Raw genomic sequence first — 21,495 nt, 5'->3', positions numbered from 1 at the left:
GTGTTTCAATAAGTCTCTGCGATTTTCTTTTCTTTTCTTTTTTATTTTTTTTTTTTGCTTTTTGGGTCACACCCAGCGATGCTAAGGGGTCACTCCTGGCTCTGCACTCAGGAATTACCCCTGGCCATGCTCAGGGGACCATATGGGATGCTGGGAATCAAACCCGGGTCGGCCGCATGCAAGGCAAACGCTCTACCCGCTGTGCTATCACTCCAGCCCCTGCAATTTTCTTTTTCAGTGCAGTAAAACATTTTTATTTAGGATAGACAAAAGAGAAGTGAGAAGAGAGGGTGTCCCCCCAAAGTAAAATGATGAATGACCTCTTCCCAGTGTTGGTTGTGGGGATGATTCTAAAACGGAATGCATGCTGCTTGCTTTTGCAAACTTGATTTTGTATGGCTTTTCCCAACCTGCCCTAGCTTGGAGCTTTCTATGTAGATAAGAGACTGTTGCTAGGGTATTGTCAAGGCTAAAGGAATTCTTCTCTGTGATGTTTTAAGAAGTTTCAGTTTATTCTGCTGCTTTTTTTTGGATGCATAAAAATTGTTTCTGGAGCTGTTCACTAGCTTAACTCTTAGCATTTCCTTCAGAAATACAGTTCCTTCAAGCTAGCACAAATTGCCATTCTACCGTTTGTAGGAATTATAGGCCAAACTCTTGTTGCCAAATTATTTGCATAATTTTTTCCTTAAGAAATATGGCCAGTGGGGCTGGAGTGATAGCATAGCAGGTAGGACGTTTGCCTTGCATGCAGCCGACCCAGATTCGATTCCCAGCATCCCGTACGGTCCCTCAAGGATAGGAGTAATTCCAGAGTGCAGAGCAAGCAGTAACTCCTGAACATTACCAGGTGGACCCCAAAAGAAAAAGAAATATAGAAAGAAAGCAGAAAGAAAAGAAGAAATAAAGAAAAAAAGGAAGAAAGAAAGAAATATGGCCATTTTCTCCATTGGAGTAGTTGGCCTGTCGTTTTTTTTTTCCTTTTTGGGTCAAACCCAGCGATGCACAGGGGTTACTCCTGGCTCTGCACTCACGAATTACTCCTGGCGGTGCTCAGGGGACCATATGAGATGCTGGGAATAGAACCCGGGTTGGCCGAGTGCAAGGCAAACGCCCTCCCTGCTGTGCTATCGCTCCAGCCCCTAGCCTGTCTTTTACTGTAGTGTTTATCAAGATTCCTTTATATTTTTGGTAAGCAATCATAACTTGATAGTAAAGTTTATCTTGTAATTACTTCGAACCACAGAAACAAAGCCTGCTGACTTTTACATCCTCGGCAATGCTTACGTGAGAGGTAGCTAAGAAGAAAAACCAAGAACAGGATGGATTCTTTTCCAGACTTGTGAAATTATCAACCATTCATCATTCCTTTTTCAATCCTCTAATCATGATCTGACGAAAGATTGTCTCATACAAAGAAACAACACAAAAGATAATAAGTACCTGTTAGAGATAGTAAAATCCTTCACAAGCAGCTCACTTACACTGTCATATGCTTTGCCTTCAGGAAGTGGCTGGAGCCATCCTACTCGAATGCCTTTTCACGCAGAAGGTATCTTTAATCAGGAATTCCCACTGATCACATCCCATTAGTCTAATTGCTTTATAAGTACATGATGTCAGCTTTCTCACATCAATTATTTTGTGGTTGAAACAAAGTAAGTTAGTGTTTGTCTATATGAGCCAAAATTCAAGTAGAAAGGGAAAATATTCCAAGTATCTGATGCATGACATAACTATTATTATTATTATTATTATTATTATTATTATTATTATTATTATTTTCTCAGATAGTTATTGGGTATTCAGGATGTCCAAGTCCGCTGTGATATAAAAAGTTTTCTTGGATGAATTGAAATTTAGCCTTATTTTCCTTAGCTCACACTTTCTCCTGCCTGGGCCAACAATAAGCTGATTGTGGTAAAATATTTTAAATATTTTATCCAAAGGATCAGATTATTCATTTTAAGGTAAAAAGGGCAGAAAATGGAGGAGAGCCACGAGGGCTGATATTTCTGCGGTCATGGACCAAATTCTTGTTCTTTATTAATTTTGTTCACCTGGTAAGACATGCACTTGCTAGTTAACCAATCGTTGGTCTCTAGGAGAATCACAGAAGCAAACATCCCACCCCTGTTCTATTGTCTGGCACCCCCCCTACCCCCCCGCCCAGCCCCCCAGCAATTGTTTCCAGGCCAAGAACTTGACCACAACTTAAGATGCTTGTGAACAGATTTATGCTGCATCTTCTCAGATCCTCAAGACACCCCGGAACTCGAACCTGCTTCTGTAAAGAGAAAATGACGCCAAGGAAGAAACGCTTTGTAAAATACAGCAGAAAACAGATCGTGTTGTAGCTAGTCTTTGCTTTTGGTCAGGTGTTTCTGCATAATATTGGAGTCAAGTCCTTGTGCCAGATTGGGTTCTAGTAAGCCCTTATTGGTTTTGAAATCATTTTTGACCCTGAGCCTCGGAAATGTTGTCTTGAGGAAAGGCTGCTGTACCTTTCAGGACCCTCGCCATGGCTGCTGGTGACAGGTGATGGAAACGGGGGAGGTGAGCAATGTGGAGGAGGAGAAATCTGCATGACTTCCGGTCCACCTGTGGGAGCTAATGAGCGCACGGCTTTATTTTTAATATTTGAAAATCACTTGCCTTGCAAATTGTAGATTTCTCCGACGCTGCTCTGACGGGTGATGTGATGCCAGTAGGCGCTACGGGGAAGAGATATTGACTTGGATAATGTCATGGGCTCAGTCAAGCTTGTCTGCAGCTGGAAGAAAGAGAAAACACGTCTTAGGTTTCCCTGAACTGACTGGGACAGAATTCTGCCTTTTCAGGGGTGAGGGTTCCACGTGGGAGCGCGCGAGGCATACCTGCACAATCGGATGCTTTAAAGGATCACAACTCTTTAAAACGCAAAATCGGGACTCAAAGAACAAGAAACGAGCGCTTGCACCAATTCAATCTCACTCATTAGCTAAGAAGAGAACAAAGAAATGGCACAACCGACTTCAAGGACAAGGCACAGGGCAGGGAGGTGAGCAGGAAGGCCGGGGCCGGTCAAAGGCAGTAAAGGACCTTCTCCACCAGGCACAGTCCTGGGCAATTCTTACAAACAAGATTTACGTGCATTGTGTGCATCACAAATGATTGAATTGTAGCGCCGGTTTAAAAACGGCATGAAATACAGGGAGACAGAGGTCCCAGAATGTGACCAAACACAGGACGCTAGTCATTATTTTTATTATTATTTTCATAGTCATTATTTCATCAGCGCTGTCCACGCTTCCCGCACACTCCCTCCGTCCCTTACCCCGTGGCGTTCTTCTTGAACGGGTCCTTCTGCTGGCTTCTGGGCTAGGGTCTCGTCCCTACGAAGAAAGCGCTGACCCCGAGTCAGTGACACAGAGGCATATTTTCTTAATCTGAGACCCGCTGAGAGGCTAGCCGAGGTGGTGGGGAGTAGGCTTAGCTCCGTGGGGTCTGCCTCCCCCAAGCCCGGGGGGCTTTTTCTCACTGTGGGCTTCGTGGGCCTCTTCCTGCAGGGTCACCTGGTCTGGGGCAGGAAGGTCAGTCACAGCGCTGGAGCCTGGTGCCAGCGCTCAGAGTGCAGCTGCTTCTCAGCCAAGACCGAGAAGGCCCTGGGACTGAGAAGAAACATTCTCGGGTCCTAGTCCTGACCCCTTTTCCCGTAAGACAAGTCCATGCCCCCTTTTATGAGCGACACAGCGTCGTTTGGGAGTGCGAGCATTCGACGGGAGGCTGGTCAGCTCATTCTCCCAGGCGAGAGCCCCACTGCCGTACTCCGAGTAGACAGGAAGCGCCAGCCTTGTCACACGGAGTTCCCGCCTTCCCTCTCCTTGACACCCCAGGTGTCTAACACACGGTAAATATCTGAGTTCTCTCCTTTGCTCTTTAGAATCTACCTCCACGTGAGTTATCCATCAACATGTTACTCAATTGAATTTCCCTTTCTTCACCTGGCTCATGCTGTTTTGATCAGTGGTACAGTTGGAGAAGAACCCAGTGGAGTTTGGGGATACCCCCTGTACCCCAACAGTTTAAAGAGAACTTAGCATTGAACTTTCAGTTAAAATAAAAAGAATCAATTTTTATTGACTTACACCAGGTTTTGGGCTGGAGCGATAGATAGCAGGTAAGGTGTTTGCCTTGTATGTGGCCGACCCGGGTTCAATTCCTCCGCCCCTCTTGGAGAGCCCAGCAAGCTACCGAGAGTATCCCACCCGCATGGCAGAGCCTGGCAAGCTACCCGTGGCGTATTTGATATGCCAAAAACAGCAACAACAAGTCTCACAATGGAGACTTTACTGGCGCCCGCTCAAGCAAATCGATGAGCAATGGGATGACAGTGATACACTGACACACCAGGTTTTAAAAAAATACCCAGAAAGGGTGGCAATTTGTCTGAGTAAACATTTCTGTGATGTAATTCATTGTCCTTTGAACAGACCATGTGCAATCTTCTAACAAGGAAAACTGAGCATTTCTTTGGTATTTAATTCACACTTTTGACAAAAACTTGGAGCCCATGATCATTTGAGTGCAATCACACCTCAAGCACCCATCCATTCACAGTGTCCCCGTATTTCTCACTTTCCTGAACACTTCCTCCAATAGAAGATGCCCTTAAAATCAAAGAGGTTTTTATATCTTAATACAAGAGGCAGCAGAATGACTTGAGTTATTTGGTTTTTCTGTGTGAGGATTTCATGTCTTTTAAAACTTCTCACAAAAGTTCTCTACCCGTGTATTTATAAATCTGACCCCATTACCTGATGACTTCTTTTTTTTTCTTTTCCAAGAAGATGGTTCTAAAGAACAACACTGAAGTTAATATATCTATTTTATAAAAACTGGCACACATTTATTACTGAGAAAATAGTTCCACTAATCACAGTCACAGCCTATGTAGGTGGGGGTGTTGCACAGTCAGAATTGTGGGTGACAAGAGGCCTATGGCCTTTTAGCATCTTTGGCATGCAAGTTAACAACCATGCGTTTTTTTTTTTTATTTTACCTATCACCTACCAGTTAGATAATGTCTGAATGGGGATATGTGCATTAAAATAAAAAATATCTTTATTCACACTTAAGTTTATCAACCTCTACTTTAAGGGAAAGAAGCAAGACTTAATTTTATCAAATTACCATTGGAGAAAAGACTTCCTCCTTCCAAACCTATTTCTCATGCAAGGCATACACTTAAAACACATAAATCTTTAGTTAGTGCCAACAATGCTCATTAATAACATCTATTAATCCATAAAATGAATATCTCAGTAATTACACTTCTGTCTACTCTTCATTCTTTTCCTAATATATTATAATTTGTTTATTACTTAGCATACAATAGATCATCAGCTGTGCATTAATCTTCCCCAAAGTTGATGAAAGTGCTCTTTCTTCTATTTTTGTTCTGGGAAAGATATATCTTCTCAAATGGTCAGTCTTTTTAAAATGATTTGGAAAAGATATTCATAAAAATTTTAGATGACAGATCAAAATAAATTAGTGGCTAGCATAGAAGGTCCCAGTGGAATGAACTCTGGTTTTTAAACCAATAAAATGGAGTTAGCAAGAACAGATTTCTTCACTGATATTCCACAAAGAAATTATGAAGAAAGATTAGGGGGAATTGTGTAGTGTTTATGTTAAGGCAGGAGGAAAGGGAGTTGGAGACGAGTTAACAATGCAATGTAATCCATGGGAAGCGAGCCAGCCTCGGGGGCCAGGAGGGATGTGGAATTTGGACCTAGAGAATGAGAGATGGACCTGCAGTCCCGGCTGACTATTTCAGCACCTTTCCTATTTCTGTCCGTTCACCTTCAGGAAAGGCACCTGCACGGCCTGTAGGAGCGTTTGTCATGTTAAGAAGAACTGTATTTAACCTAGATAACAGCAATGATGACCAAGTAAGGGGTACAGTGAAATTAGAGAAATAATTATAAATTAGTCTATTTGGAAAAGGATCACTCTGTGTGTGTGCATGCTTGTGTGTGTGTGTGTGTGTATGTGTGTGTGTGTGTGTGTGTGTGTGTGTGTGTGTGTGCGCACCCAGCTTGAAAGGAATAAGTAGAACCATGGTCTATGATTATAGAATGGCCTATTTCAGCTTAATGCGTGAAACCGTTTTGAGAGCACGCATGTGCGCTCTGGTGCCTGCAAGTGCCAGATGAACCCCTGGCAGGGGTGCCCAATGGGAGGCTAGACTCCAAGAGGGATGCAGTTCAAATGGTCAGTCTGGAGCATTACAGAAACTCAGTAAGCGGATTACTTCTGGAAACAACACCCGTCACTGACTGATTTCTTACATAAAATGCTATGAGTCCCCTTGCTTCACCCTGTCTTGCTATTTTCCTTCACTACTTTGAACCTCTAGGAGGCCTTTGACCATATTCTCTGTCTTCGTTTGGTTTTGTTCTTTGTTGTGCCACTTCGAGATTTAACTGCAGAAGTGGAAGATCTGTATTGGGAAACTGGGAAAAAGGCTAGTCCCAGGGGCAGACCTGCTCGGCATCTCTCCCTCTGGTCCTCTCCTAGCATTCAGTGCAAGACTCCATCCATCATCTGCCTCAGGACTCCACACGGAACAGTGATAAACACACAGTGTGGCCCTCGGATCTTACACTGAATTCCCAACATCCAACATGCATGTATCTGGAAATAGGGACTTCAACTAGGCTAATTGCACGATAAACGAGATCATAATTATGGGACCCTAATCCCTGCGTTGTATGTCTTCCTCCTATGAGGTCACCTATGTGTGACAATTAGGGTCCTTTGCACACAAAGGACTCACCAGGAAAATGCAAGAAGATGGTCATTTGGGGACCAAAGAGACAGACTGGAGGAGAGACCAACCTTCCCACCACATGGAATTTGGAGTCTCCAGCATCCCGAAATGTGAGAAAGCAAGCCCATTATTTCAGCTACTCTGTCTGTGGTACTTGTAATGGAAACTCTAGCCAACTAGAACAGTGTGTTATGCTATTGGCAATCATCCACCTGATTTATCCAGAAGTTTTACTTTGGTTCTTAAGTGATGCTTCCTAAACTGGCATTTTGGGTGTGCAAGATTATAAAGACAATGTGGCAAGATTTCAAGCACATTCATTAGAGTATTTTGTTGGCTTAGATCCTAAACTCCTGACCAAACTTCTTCGGGAAGAAAGAACAAATGACAGGACATACAGGAATCATCCTTAATTATTTCCTATTAGAATAATGCTTCAGTGGAAAGCATTACAATAAAAATACAGCTTAAAATGTCATAGCAATTTCTTAATGCAATGAGCAATTCCCCAGTTTGGCTTGGGTAAAAATATGTATATCAAAAGCCTACAAGGAGATTTATACTTCTGTTGCAAATGAGAGTATGTTTAGCAGTATAAAAGACAGCGTGCTACTCTGAGACAATTTTTAAAGCACTTAATGGGTTTTAGGAAGCTGGACAAGATGGAGACATTGTTTTCCACGTTCTCAGGATTCTTGTATTGAGGATCTGCTCAGCTAATGATACATCTCTTAAAAACAAGGGCCAGCTCTGTTATTCATTCTGCAGAGGCTCTGTATAGTTAAACACAGACTCCTTCCGGAAGGAAACACATCCTCCTCTCTTCATGCACCGGGGAAGGATTTGGAGCCACACCTCAGCTCCTGAAAACATCTGGACTCGGGTTACCTGATGCCTGATGGCCTGGCTGTAAGTTTTTGCCTATTTTTATCCCCCTGGTTTCACTTATTTGGCAACAACAGCCTGTCACCTGAGCACTGCCGAGGACTCAGAAGGTGCTTTGAAGAGGTGCGGTTGTGCAGTACTAGCCGAAGCTCATACTGGACACAAGGGCTGAGTTACTCTGGCCCCACCTGGACACTGGACCTCTGAGCTGGCGCTCAGCGGGAGCTCTCCTCAAAACAGCTACAAGAAAGGTCTTGCTACTTCCGCTTGTTCCCATTTAAGCAAGATGTGAGTATAAAAAATTTGTAAACACGGGGCTGGAGCAATAGCACAGTGGGTAGGGCGTTTGCCTTGCACGCGGCTGACCCAGGTTCGATTCCCAGCATCCCATATGGCCCCCTGAGCACCGCCAGGAGTAATTCCTGAGTGCAGAGCCAGGAGTAACCCCTGTGCATCGCCAGGTGTGACCCCCCCAAAAAAAAGCAAAAAAAAACATTTGTAAACACGTGTCATGGCTATGTGATATCAGAGAGATCTTACAGGCGTTTCTTGCTCCAGCTCCTTCTCTCTTTCCCTCTCCTTCCGTGGGCTTTAGAACTCCGCCCTCCCCCCCTCCCTGGTGCAAACACTTCCCTGAGATGGTGGGTGGAGATTTTCTCGGTGGGGGCATCTTATTCCCTCAAGATTGCATGTGTTGAGGCTCATTTGCCACCTCTGTCTCCTGGCCAGGATAACTCAGCTCACGCTCCTTCCAGGACATACAAGGGGCCGGACTGCAAGCTGTCCCCTTACACAATTCACAGAACGGGAGCTGAGATTCCTCCTCTGAAACCAGCTGTGGGGTTCCCCAGAGTTGCCCACTTGGCCCCAGAGCACTCTGGGCAGAGAACTTGGGAGTCTTTTTTCCTGCCCCCTACTGTGTGACAACGTCCTTGCTCTGTGGTCTGGGAATCTTGTGTTTCACCCTGGGAATCTGTGGAGCAACTGCATCAAGGGAGATGCTGACGCGTGGTCGCTACTGCTCCTCTCCCCTGCCTCTAAATGGCCTCGTTAGAGTCCCTCAAAGGAACCCCTGGCATAAGACCTAGCACTTAAACGGATTTTGTTTGATGTACAAAACCAGATGACAATTCTCAACTTTATTCAGGACATCCATATTGAAAGACGTTCTGGTGGTTTCCGTTTCTCTGAAATAAATACCAACAAGTTCCAAACCTAGAGGCTGTAGAGAACTCTGTATCCTCCCTAGGCAACCTGGTGGTCTTCGGCTCCTGAGGGCCACCATATTGATGGAAACTTACTGATGTATGGACCTGCGACATAGCGGATGAGGGCCCTGAAGTGCTGAGCTCAAGCCATGCTCTAGCCTCAGCCTCCTGAGTGCTGCAACTCTAGGGCACGCCACCACGCCTGGCTGTAGAGCACTTTTGTTTGGTTTGCTTTTGGGTCAAACCTGGCGATGCACAGGGGTTACTCCTGGCTCTTCACTCAGGAATTACCCCTGGCGGTGCTCAGGGGACCATATGGGATGCTGGGATTAGAACCCGGGTCGGCCGCGTGCAAGGCAAACGCCCTACCTGCTGTGCTATCGCTCCAGCCCCTGTAGAGCACTTTTTAAAAAGATATTTGTATCAATAGTCATCTGGGGGAATTTAGTTATGGAGCTACAATAAGCCTGCTGCTTCCCAGGGAGTTAATAAACTTCCTAATATGATTTTACTCTATATATTTATTTAAAATGCATCAAATTCTTTTAAAGTTTAAGAATTGTGTCTGTATGTATTTAGACATTTTCCTAATTTTCAGCCAAATTGAAATGCCCTAAACACTAAAAGAATTTTCATATTCTTTTAGACATTTTACTTGGCATTTGGCCCCGAGCTCACTTATTTTACCTAAAAAATCCTGGATGATAGGGAAGGAATACAATAGTCCTCTTTAAGGCAGGAGGAAGCTGAGGTTTTGTAGCCTAACACGACTTTTCAGAGGCCAGATAAGCTTGGTAGCATGGAGAATATGATGGTCCTTCTGCACGGTGCTTCTTTGCTTTTGTTTTGACCATTAGGAGACTCTGTGTAACATCTTTCCAATGAAGTCGTTTGAGAGGAACTGTCAAGCACTGCATCATTCTGTGGCAGATTGAAGACGCCTGCAGATTCCCGCAAAGCACTGGAAGTCTGGTATTTAGCTTTTATCCCATGAACCGAGTGTTGGCTGGTGATGGCTTTAACCAGTGACAGATGGCAGCTACGGCATGGATGCTGCGGGCTTGTTCTTCAGTTCCGTTTTTTTCTTCACCGTACTGTGTTCTAACCCACAGCGGCAGTCTGATTGCTGAGGCAGTTGTGGGACCCGTTCAACCCTGGCTGACTGCGTACACAAGCTCAGGAATTCAAGTTTCCCAGCAGCAGCAGTTGGGGCCCGAGCCTGGAGCAGTTTCGAGAAGCTTCTTCCTTCCTGGTGTCTCCTCTTATCCTCAGCAACAACCCCCACCTTCCAGGTTCCTTTTTCGAATGCAATTTCCCCTGGCTCTTTTGAGACCGCCTCCCCTAGAGAGATGCAGGACTGCTAATTTGTGTTCCCCTACATAAAATTCATCTCTATTTAAAATAAAAAATCTGTTAACCAATAAATCTTCCTTTAGTTCTGTATCTCCCTCATTATTGCCTAGGAAATTTTAAATCCTGTTAGCACTCAAGACACAGATTTATCCAACTGGGAGAGGGAGACCGCGTTGCACTTGGAGATTAGCATTTATGAGTCATATTGTCTCTACGTGAGCGGCAATGAACAAACCAGTTTCATGTACTAGCCCACTTAGCATCCCCAGGAATACCGACAAATATGTCATCTGAAAATTCCAGACAAGGACAGCGGGGCTCAGAAGGACGCAGTCCACAGTATTCCTCTTTACCATCTCCCAGAAAGATGGGTCCGGGGACCCAGTTTTCCCGGAGAGCCCATGTCAATCCTGCCAGTTACTGGGACACGTCCCAAGACCAAAGCAGAATGCCACCAGCTCCTCCCGCTGTCCCAAGCAAGATGACATGTCCAGCAAAGCAGCTGGACAAGCATCCCGCCCGCGTCTACGGTCAGGATCAGCTCCGGATGCCTTGTGCTTTGTCCCTAGGCAAGAGAGAGTAGTGATGTTCTCTCAGACTCTGTGCTGTTGTTATCAGCCGCCAGTGTTGCTCTGCCGCTTTGTAAGGTCATGGCTCCTGTGTCTGCGCCCCTACAGCTCCGTGTCCACACCCCCGAACCTCTATGTCTGTTCACCGAAGCCTCCGTGTCCGTGACCTCGAGCCCCGGTGTTCGCACCTGCAGCGTTCCCTCAAGTCTCTTGTCTGCTGCCTCATTACCTTGAGCACTGTGTGATGGAGGCAGCTTGGATCAGGGGTGAACTGTGTTTGTCAGAGGTGGACACAGGTTCACCATTAGCCACCAGAGGAATGACAGTGAGGTAGAGACGGACTGCGGAGCTACACTTAAGAACTAAAAGAAACACAGGACCCAAGACCCATGAAACGAAGCATAGATGGTATGAGCAGTGAGTAGTGGGGGGTTGGGGGGATGCAGGAAATCAGGGACGAAACGTTGGCAGGAGCCTGTGTGCTGTGTGCCTACACCTGTCTGCATGAATGTGAGTGTTGTGTATGTGCACGCCTGGCTCTCGATGCTGGGAGAGGAACATCACAACTCTTTCTGCATGAAGAAGGGCCAGCAATGCCTCCTCCCAGGAGCCTCTTTCATCCTGTTCCCTGCGGTGTCTGGGGCAAGAGGGACAGGACGGGGAAACGCACTGTAGGGAAGCGGCATGGACACAGCGACCATGCTCGGAGCAACAGGGTAAGGCTCACCTTTGCCGGGAGGAAGTGGGCCAGGGGGAGTGTTAAGGGCCCCCTGGGGAGCTGCTCATGTTGGGGCCTTAGCCTGAGAGCCCGGCCCAGCTGTGTGGTTCTCTCACACTATGTTCAACCACTGGATTTCACATGAGGGGCTTGGGTGTGGGTTCGGCTGCAGATACACGGTGCACTGAGTTTGAAGATTTAGGATAGTTCCTTAAGGGATTCTTCTTTTGCTTTTTTTAATGCTTAGCTTTCTGTGTTAGTTTTAATAAAACTTAACTTGTTTTTATTTATTTTTTTAAAGTGGCAGCTCTGATTTAAAAAAAAAAATTAGCTGGGAAACATGGAGTTTTGAGATTTGAAATGTGCACCAGTAAGAAAAAATCAAAGGTCGTGCTGCTTAATGAGGAAAGGCTGAAGAGCAGCGCGTGGCCAGTTGACGACGTCTAGTTTTATTTGTTCTTCGGAAAGAGCTCATGAAACTTTAAAACTGTATTCAAGGGGAAACCCCAGAGAGCGTCTGCCAGTCAAGCTTGGCACTGTTTGGATTCATTCAAATGGTCCTCTGAATTCTGAAGGCTTATAGGCAATTGGTTTCTTCAAGATTTGACTTAATTTTCAGTAGGGGACAACTCCTATCTAATCTCCCATTTTATTCAGGAAAGGAATCAGAATCTCTTGCTGAGATTGTGTCAGCCTAACCAAAAAAAAAATGTGGTATTTGACTGAAAATGGCTAGATGTCAGTTAAAATTGGATTCTACAAAAAATTATTTCCATTAACTTTGCAGTGAAATGGATATTTTTATTATAGAGTTAAAACCATGTATTGATGATGGTATTTTCAGAGTGTAAAAAAGTTTGGAAATTATAATAGCATCGGAAATTATTATAAATACATACTAACCACTGAATATCATTTTTATCTGTAACCAATAATACTTTTACATAAATACATATCATGTATCTGGAAGTAGATGCATTTACAGAACTACTCTTTATAAGGAAGATGCTGAATATACATTAAGACACTGGATTTCATAAGTGATTTTTGGCCTTTTGATTTCAAAATCTGTCAATATCCCAGGGTCATAATAAGGATTCATATAATTAATTTCTACTGTTTGCACACAAAGGAAAGCTGGGCTAAATATTTTATGGTGGTTATAAAATTTTACTTTAATAAAAAATTTAAAACAAAGCTTTATTTTCCCTTTTCAGGTGCCTTTGGAATGAGCTTACTTTAATAAAAAATTTAAAACAAAGCTTTATTTTCCCTTTTCAGGTGCCTTTGGAATGAGCTAATAATACCTGAATACCTCCTAAAGACCGGGTAGTACCGAAAGCGCCGTGGCCTTTGTCACTGACCGCCCGTCTCCCTCCCTGAAGGAGAAAGATCACAAAGTCCACGGTGCGGAGAAATCGAAGGACTGTCTCAGGGGCCGAGTTCTGCGGACTCTCTCGAGTTCACTTGGTTTACGTGGTGACTTGGTTAGTCACTGCCCTGTGCAGCTTCAACCAACCTGTACATGGCACCACCGAGGACATTCCAGTCGGCAGAAACTGTGACCATAGTCCCCAAAAGGGGCTTTTGGGGCTGGGGAGAGAGTACAGTGGGTGGGGCGCTTGCTTTACATACAGCTGACCCAGGTTCCATTCCCAGCACCCGATATGGTACCCTGTGCCCCGTCAAGATTGATCCTTGACGGGGCTGGAGCGATAGCACAGCGGGTAGGGCATTTGCCTTGCACGCGGCCGACCCGGGTTCAAATCCCAGCATCCCATATAGTCCCCTGAGCACTGCCAGGTGTAATTCCTGAGTGCAGAGCCAGGAGTAACCCCTGTGCATAGTCAGGTGTGACCCAAAAAGCAAAAAAAAAAAAAAAGATTGATCCTTGAGCACAAGGTCAGGAGTAAGCCCTGAGTACCACCAAGTGTGGCCAGAACACACACACACAAAATTAAAAACTCCCCAATCCTCTGCACGGGCATCCTAAAAAATGGACAGAACGTAGCTGCATCTTTCCAGGCCATCTGCCACCTCCCCAGCCCACAACCTACTGAACAAACCGTCCCAAAGGGAAGACAGCTGGATTCTTTCGGTTGCCCGAGTGCAGGTCATGAGGCTGAGATTCTATGCTGGTCGTCTCCACTGGCCTTGAAGATCTCCCACTCACTTGAGGAAATCATTCTTGCATTTGTCACGGGCCTACGCTAACAATCAATGATAAACCAATCACAGTTTGAAAATAAAATCATCTGGGGAGTTTCCTCACCCTTCTTTTCTAGTGTGTCCGTGAAAGAAACAAAATGATTAAGGTTTGTTTTGCAGGTGCATGTGGGGGCTCCCAAGTGTAGTTGGGGGGGCGAGGCATCTCTGCAGCACTTAGCCAACCAGGAGCAATTCTCAGGGATGTGCTGCCGAGTCCTGCAATATCAGGGCCTCACCGGAAAGTGCTCAGGAGGCCAATGGTGCCGAAGACTGAAACCGGGTGGGGCCCTCCCCACCCTGACCTGGGCCCCAAAGAGTGTTTCTAATGTGGATGTTGCACTCTTCTACATGGTTATTTTCCTGACACATCAACGTTGATCTGACGTTACTGGTGCCCGCTTGGGCAAATCGATGAGCAACGGGATGACAGTGAGACAGATACAGTGATATTAATCATCAAAAATTTATGTGAATAATGCATTGTCCAAAGCAAGAGCTGAAGCGTTTCTCAACCCACGGCTATATGACTGCAGAGAGGCCCTGAGGACATTCAAAGGAAAGCAGAGGAGAAACGTTTGTGAGAGGGAGACCATGAAGGCTAGGAGACTGGGCAGCCAACTGGAGGGAGCGTGGGTGGGGTCACTAGCCCAGCAGGGCTGCGAGAGGTTGAGGAATCCTAGAGCGTCAGAGCACATGAGCTAAGAAAAGTGTTTACAATTATATTACCTTAAAACGCCCCTTTTGAGGAAAATCACCCATGGCCTTCACTGACTTCCATCTCATTTGTATATTTTTGCAGAAATGTGCACTTTCTTTGTGTTTACCTATTTGTTTAGAGACCCGGTTCCTTTAGTGGTCAGAAGTGGACCAAGTGGACTGAGTATTAGGGTCACAGGCCTGCATGAGTTATTGACTCATTTCTTCAAAGCGAGGCTGTGTTGCTTTACTGCACTCGATGCCTATCAATCAGTTAAAGAAACAAAAAAATTAAATATATGAATGGCGTTCCAGCAGGAACTCATCATCATAAGCAGTAAGGAAGGTCTTTGTCTTATGGTCAATAACTGATAATATTAGGCAAAAAAATATGGAAAGAAAAATGAACAGAACTTCAAAGGATGAATTCATTAGCCAAAATTCTTACTGAATTGATACTACACACAACTCCTGACCATAAACCAAACATTTAAATGCTTCAACAATTTTCTTAAATTTTTATAAATATGCCTAAAAAAGAAGTGCTAATATTTTTTTGTCTACTGTTCATCACAGTAGTGGTGAATTCCTTACATCGTTAGTTGGAAATTTCATTTCTTTTTCATGACTTATGAAATGTGAGAATGGAAAACTACTTCAGTTAAAGGGAAGCCAACAGCCCAAGTGTCCAAGAATAGAGTTCTGGAAAAGAATTATGGTCCGTATACACAATGGCTAGAAGAAAAGAGGAAATCATGCCATTTGCGACTGCATGGCCAGAACTGGAGAGTATCATGCAGAGTGAGGTCAGTCAGAAGGGAAGGGACAGACACAGAATAATCTCTATACAGGGAGAGACATGTACAGAAATGACGTAAAGGAACAACAGATGGCAAAAGGCCTCAGGATCTGGGATCTGGTCTACAGAACTGAGCTTACCAAGGGTGGGTGGGAGATGGGTGGGAGACACTGTTGGCGGGTGTAGTGTTGAATATGACATGCATGCTACCACTAACAGTACATCATGAGGCTTCAAATAAAGGTCCGTAAAAAAGCACTGAAACAAAGAAAATCTTACAGAGAAAACTTGTTGTAAATATGGAAGGAATTATTCTCATAAATTATTGATAGATACAATGCAACGGTACATAAAACTTAAGGAAAAAGGTGGAAGCCAAGATGAGCACCATTTTTGGTAGGTTTTTTCATGCTGACAAAAATGATAATGGAGTTTATACTCTTAATATAGTCATGTGTATAGTCTTGTTAAGTATACTGGGAAAAACAGAGAAATACTGTGAAGTGAGAGTTGAGAATAACAGTTACGGGTCTCCATCGTTGGAAGCCTGTCCCATGAGCTAGGGGAGAAGGCAGCTGAAGAGAGAAGGGATCCCCAAGTCAATGATGGTTGGAGGGATCCCTCGGGATGGGAGATGTGTGCTGAAAGCAGATAAAGGACCAAACGGATAACCTCTCAGTATCTGTATTGCAAACCATAATGCCCAAAAGTAGAGAGAGAATATGGGGGAAACTGTCTGCCACAGAGGCAAGGGGAAGGTTGCAAAGTGGGAGGGTACACTGGGGACATTGGTGGTGGAGAATGTGCACTGGTGGAGGGGTGGGTGTTTGATCATTGTATGACTGAAACTCAAACATGAAAGCTTCTTAACTGCATCTCATGATGGTTCAATAAAAATAAACAAGAGTTCAAGGTCTTTGGATGCCACCCCTTGAGGATAATGTCATTTCTGGTAGTACCATGAAAGACTCATGTTGCAGAGAATATCACGCTGAGTGAAGTCGGGCAGAAGGAAAGGAAGGGTTCCAGAATGATCCTTCTCATATGTGGGACGGAAAGATCCACCAACCAATGTAGCAAGCAACATAATGGAAGAGGTGATCCACACAATGGAGTGGGGGTGGGTTGGAGGGGAGGAGGGGGTTGGGGACTTCTGGAAAGGGAGTGGCTACAAGTGGTGAGAGAACTTTGTGCATGAGAAATTTAATAGTATTGTTAACCAAATTGATATTAATCACTGTATCACTGTCACCCTGTTGTTCACTGATTTGCTTGAGCGGGCACCAGTAACATCTCCATTGTGAGACTTGTTGTTACTATTTTTGGAATATCGAATATGCCACGGGAAGCTTGCCAGGCTCTGCTGTGCAGGCGGGATACTCTGAGAGGGATGAAGGGATCAAATCCGGGTTGGCCACATGCAAGGTAAACTCCCTACCAGCTGTGCTATCGCTCCAGCCCCCGTTGATGTTAATAAAAATATTAATTATTAACAAAAATATCAGCAGAAAAAAGAAAGAACTGTGCTGCTGATTGCACTCTGGCTGCTACTCCCATACTGCTGGCACTTACTAGATTGGGACTCAAATTTGACTTCAGGGAGGCTAAAATGTCACAGCACAGCCATATTTGCAACCACGCAAAATATGGTGAGTTCCTGTACTTATTGAAAAGAAAAATTGTTTTTATTTCTCTTTTGCTTTTTGGGTCACACCCAGTGATGCACAAGGGCTACTCCTGACTCTGCACTCAGGAATGACTCCCGGTGGTGCTCGGGGGATCGATCATATGGGATGCTGGGAATCGAACCTGGTTTGGCCACGTACAAAGCAAACGTCCTACCCACTGTGCTATTGCTCCAAGCCCTGAAAAATGATTTCTTGGCTGGGGTATGTTCAGGTATGTTTTTATGATTAAGGCAGGACTCAGGCAGGACAAATTCAGGTGAACTGGTCACTTTGGAGCCATGATTTCAACTAGTTGCCTCTTTGCCTCCTCCGCTTCCCACTCTGGTGAGAGAGACTGTGCAGCTTCCTTGCCAGGGGGTGTCTGGCCCTTCAGAGCTGCTTCTTTGCCACCTCCCATGACAAGAGCAAGTGACATTCTTAGTTTCAAAAGGTTTGTTATTGCTGGGAAACACGGTACTTGTTGTTAGAGCGGCGAGTTTAACTTGCTTTTCTCTCTTCTATTTCTTGCAACCTGGGCATGTACAATGCTATGTGACAGGGAACGGTTCCTTGTTTTCTAGGAAAGATGGTCGAGGTAGCCGTGTGGGGTTATTGTCTCTGCCCACAAGAGTTTAGGAGTGACATGGGATCCGGGGTCCAGAGTCTGTCTGGAAAGTCCTGGTGGTGCTTTCTTTTGTCTCCGTGCAGTGCAGCCTGGCCATCCTGCTGGGAGCTCAGTGACTCTTTGGTTATCTGCACTTAGGCTGTGGGCCGCGGGGACTGGGAACACTCCCAGTGCGTAATCTACAAAGAATGCACGGCAGTTCTGCCTAGACTGTCTACAGCTGCGCCTTAGGGCTCCAGGGCCAGAGAGCTGGTGCAGGGGCCAAGGGGCTGGCTTTGCAGGAAGCCAACCTGAGTCCCAGTCACAGCACCGAGTGGTTCCCTTATCACCCTAAGGGCCCATAACACACCACCAGGCTGGCTCCTGTGGTTCCTGGCACTGCACGGCCCAAGGAGTGCTGCTTGATCTGGTCTCAGGACTGGACCATTGTCTCATGGGCTGGAAATGACTTGGGGTGGGGGCACCCAAGTTCCCTGAGCAGGGACACTGGACCCTCTGCAAAACTCCTCACAGTGTGATAGGGGTAGAAAATGATGAGGGAGAACAAATGCTTGGAGTCAGAGCATGAACTGTGATGGGCAGGGGGTGGGGACGAGGAGGGGTCACAGGCCCAGGATGTGATTCGGCGATGGGGGGATGGGGGGGAGGAAGCCAGGCACTTTGGAGAAGTATGAGACAGGCCCCGACAGCAGGCACAGTGCTGGAAACCCATGCGGCCTTAACCACAAATTCAGAAGGTTGTTTGTAGTGTTACAGGGTTGTAATTTATTGAAGAAAACCACATTTCCATTTGCTTATTTGTGCTAATAAAGAAAAAAGAAAACTTGCCCATCTCCCTTTCATTTTCGGTTGCCCCATGCCTGGGAGAATTTCATTATTAATTTATTCATTTACTTAGTGTATGTTTTGACTCCTGAACCATACCTACCAGAGCTCAGGGTTTGCTCCTGACTCAGTGCTCAAGGATTGCTCCAGTGCCCAGGGGATCCTGTGGGGGTACTGAGGTCAGTACCTGTGTTGACTATAAGTAAGTACTTTAACTTCCTGTACTATCTCTTCGACCCCACCTGTGGAAATTTCATACTATGTTTTATATTACATTTTACATTGAGAAATGAGAAGTAACTTGAAAGAAGGAAATTTTTCTTTTTTTTTTTTTCTTTTTGGGTCACATCCAGCAATGCTTAGGGGTTACTTCTGGCTCTGCACTCAGGAGTTACTCCTGGCAGTGCTCAGGGGACCATATGGGATGCTGGGAATCGAACCCGAGTCGTACATGTGCAAGGCAAACGCCCTACCCGCTGTGCTATCGCTCCAGCCCCAGGAAACTTCTTTCATTGTGTATGTGTATGTGTGTGTGTGGGGGGGGTGTTGGGGTCCATGAAAATCCCATTTCAGGGCATTGGAAGCACGTCATCCTCCATGATGTGGTCAGCCCACAGCAGCCTCAGTGGGTGCACACACATGGGCGCGCTTGTGGTTTGTGACATTGTGGTGTGGTGCTGAGCCCTGGCACCCATTATGAAGACACTCGAACTCTTCTTGCTCACATCAGCAAGCAACGCACCTGTAAGTGCTCTCCTTCATCGGACCCCAACAGTTTGGTGTTCTGAGAACGGGAGTGACAGGGGTACACATCTTAGAAGGTGACGTTTGTTTAGAGATCTCACCTGAATGATTTGCTCAAATTACTTGAGCCTTAGCAATGTCTCAGAACTAGCTCCAGTTTAAAGTTTACCACTTGGGTTTAACATTCCATAGAGCACCCCCTCCAATAAACAAACAAACAAAAAACTTGAAAAATAAGACTGGTTTGAATTGCATCAGTTTAAAAATTAGAAATTAATGAGAGGGACTTAAGAGGAATCTCTTAAAACTTAACACTCTAGAGAAATCTTAAAATATAAGATTCCTGTAGTGACTGTTGTTGTAAAAATGAGAATCTAGGGAGCCGGAGCGATAGTACAGCAGGTAGGGCATTTGCCTTGCACCTAGTTGACCTGAGTTCGATCCCTGGCATCCCATGGGGCCCCCTGAGCACCGTCAGGAGTAATGCCTGAGTGCAGAACCAAGAGTAACTCCTGAGCATCGCTGGATGTGACCCAAAAAGCAGAAAAAAGAGAATCTATAGTCCCATCTTGGGGCTTAGAAGGGTGCTGTCGGAACTGCAGAGATCACGGGCAGCTTTGACTGAAAACCTCCCTATTAAAGGAAGCAACGAGGCTGAGCTGGCCGAAGTACCATTAAACCCAAGTGATACTGCTGAGTGTCTCTGACCCAAACGTGTGAGTACCCCGAACCTTCTCCACCTATCATACCTACGTCATCTCACCTGTCGGGCAGGATGGGCAGACGTGCTAATTAGTCACTGGCCAGTTGCTAATTCGATTCATTCTAATGAAGTGCAGAATCCTTAGTGTTTGAGGGAACGAGAGGGGAACAATCACTCTCCTTTGGGAGGACAGACCCCACAACTATTGATCTACCTGCTAGAAGCCTTTCCTGGCAGCCCCTTGGCGTCCCCCTGCACCTCAAGCTGAGTTCAGTTAGCCTCTGGCCAACCTGCAGATGATTAATAAGTAGGTGACCCCTATTTATGTCAGTTAGCTCAGTTAAATATTTAACATTTTTGTTTGATTTGGTTTGGGCCACCCTGGTGGAGCTCGGAGCTCACTCCTGGCTGGCGTTTAGGGATCAGTTTTGTTAATTCCCCCGGGGTGCAGAGTTGGGGTCCGAACCAGAGGCTTTCTGGTGTAAAGCAAGCACCTTTACCACTGTGCTTTCTGGCTGGCCCCTGTGTCAGTTAATTTTAAAGTTAAATTTAATTTAAATCTGAAGATTTCATTCAGCGAGTATTAATTTTTCATTCTTTTTCTCATGACGGGGAATCAAATTATGCATTTTTAATAACTTGAATAGAACGTAGTGATTCTCTTGGTGGAGTTCTCTATATTGTAATTTCACTCCCTTATTCTTCAGGTTGGGGACGTTTGTGCTTCTTTTTATTTTTTGGCTTTCTTGGGTCACAAACAGTGATGCACAGGGGTTACTCCTGGCTCTGCACTCAGGAACTGCGCCTGGTGGGGGCTTGGGGGAGCATAAGAGATGCTGGGGACACGGGCAGGGCAAGTGGCCTCCTTGCTGGACTGTCACTCCCACCCTACATTTGTGCTTCTTTAAGCACAAACAGAAATATCACTGAACTTAGATTACAGCGATATATCAAAATACTTTTATCTATCTCTCTAGGAGGAAGGGAGGTATGTAAGGAGACAAAAACAAGGTCTTAAAGACATGATGCCAAAAGAGTCTACTGGATTCTGTCTCTTCTAATAACAAGTCGCCGCCGAGACCTCATTTCTCAGTCAAGTTGGTTATCTATAAACCAGTCACCCCCGAAATCAGCTCTCTTCAAAGAGAATGAAGTTTCACACTTCAGATGCCTGGATAACGGTGTCTGGGGCATCCATTGCTTATTCTGGCCCACTGGTAGTTTGCGCTTACATTTTTAACCACATAAAAGTATGTAAACATTTGCTGTCTGATCCACACTCCCTGAGGATGTAGGGTCAGATTTCCATGCTGGAACGTCAAAGATCGGCATCTTTGCTTGATGTTGGAGAAATACAGAACAAAGGAAATTTCATGGGCTTCAGGGTAATCATCCCAATTCCCTAGTTACACGTTTCCTAGTTTATCACACAGGCCATTCTTTCCTTTCCTCTATGCAGATGAAGGTTTTGACAGAGGGTGCTGGAATACTAGTTTATATTTGGATCTTCTGTTTTAAAGAGTTGTGCCTATAGGAGAGGTGCCCTGGAGGTGAAAATGTGATGTCTGGGAAGTGCGGAAATCTCTGCTTTGGGTCCTAGAATGGGGAGCACTGGAGCAGGAATGAGGACAGAGGCCCTGGACTATGCAACACTAATTCACATACTATGGACATACAG

General features: G+C 45.3%; 1 protein-coding gene across 1 annotated transcript in view; it reads right to left on the bottom strand.

Moving 5' to 3' along the window:
- Window positions 1-21,495, bottom strand: part of DOK6 (docking protein 6) — a 435,375-nt gene that overhangs the window by 82,411 nt on the left and 331,469 nt on the right. The window contains exon 7 of the mRNA XM_055129136.1: window positions 2,656-2,773. Coding sequence (XP_054985111.1) covers window positions 2,656-2,773 — 118 coding nt within the window. The remainder of the gene's footprint in view (window positions 1-2,655; window positions 2,774-21,495) is intronic.

The sequence above is a fragment of the Sorex araneus genome, chromosome 2, assembly GCF_027595985.1.
Source record: "Sorex araneus isolate mSorAra2 chromosome 2, mSorAra2.pri, whole genome shotgun sequence".
NCBI classification, from domain to species: domain Eukaryota; kingdom Metazoa; phylum Chordata; class Mammalia; order Eulipotyphla; family Soricidae; genus Sorex; species Sorex araneus.
The sequence above is the reverse complement of the archived record's forward strand: the minus strand, read 5'-3'. Positions and strand labels throughout refer to the sequence as shown.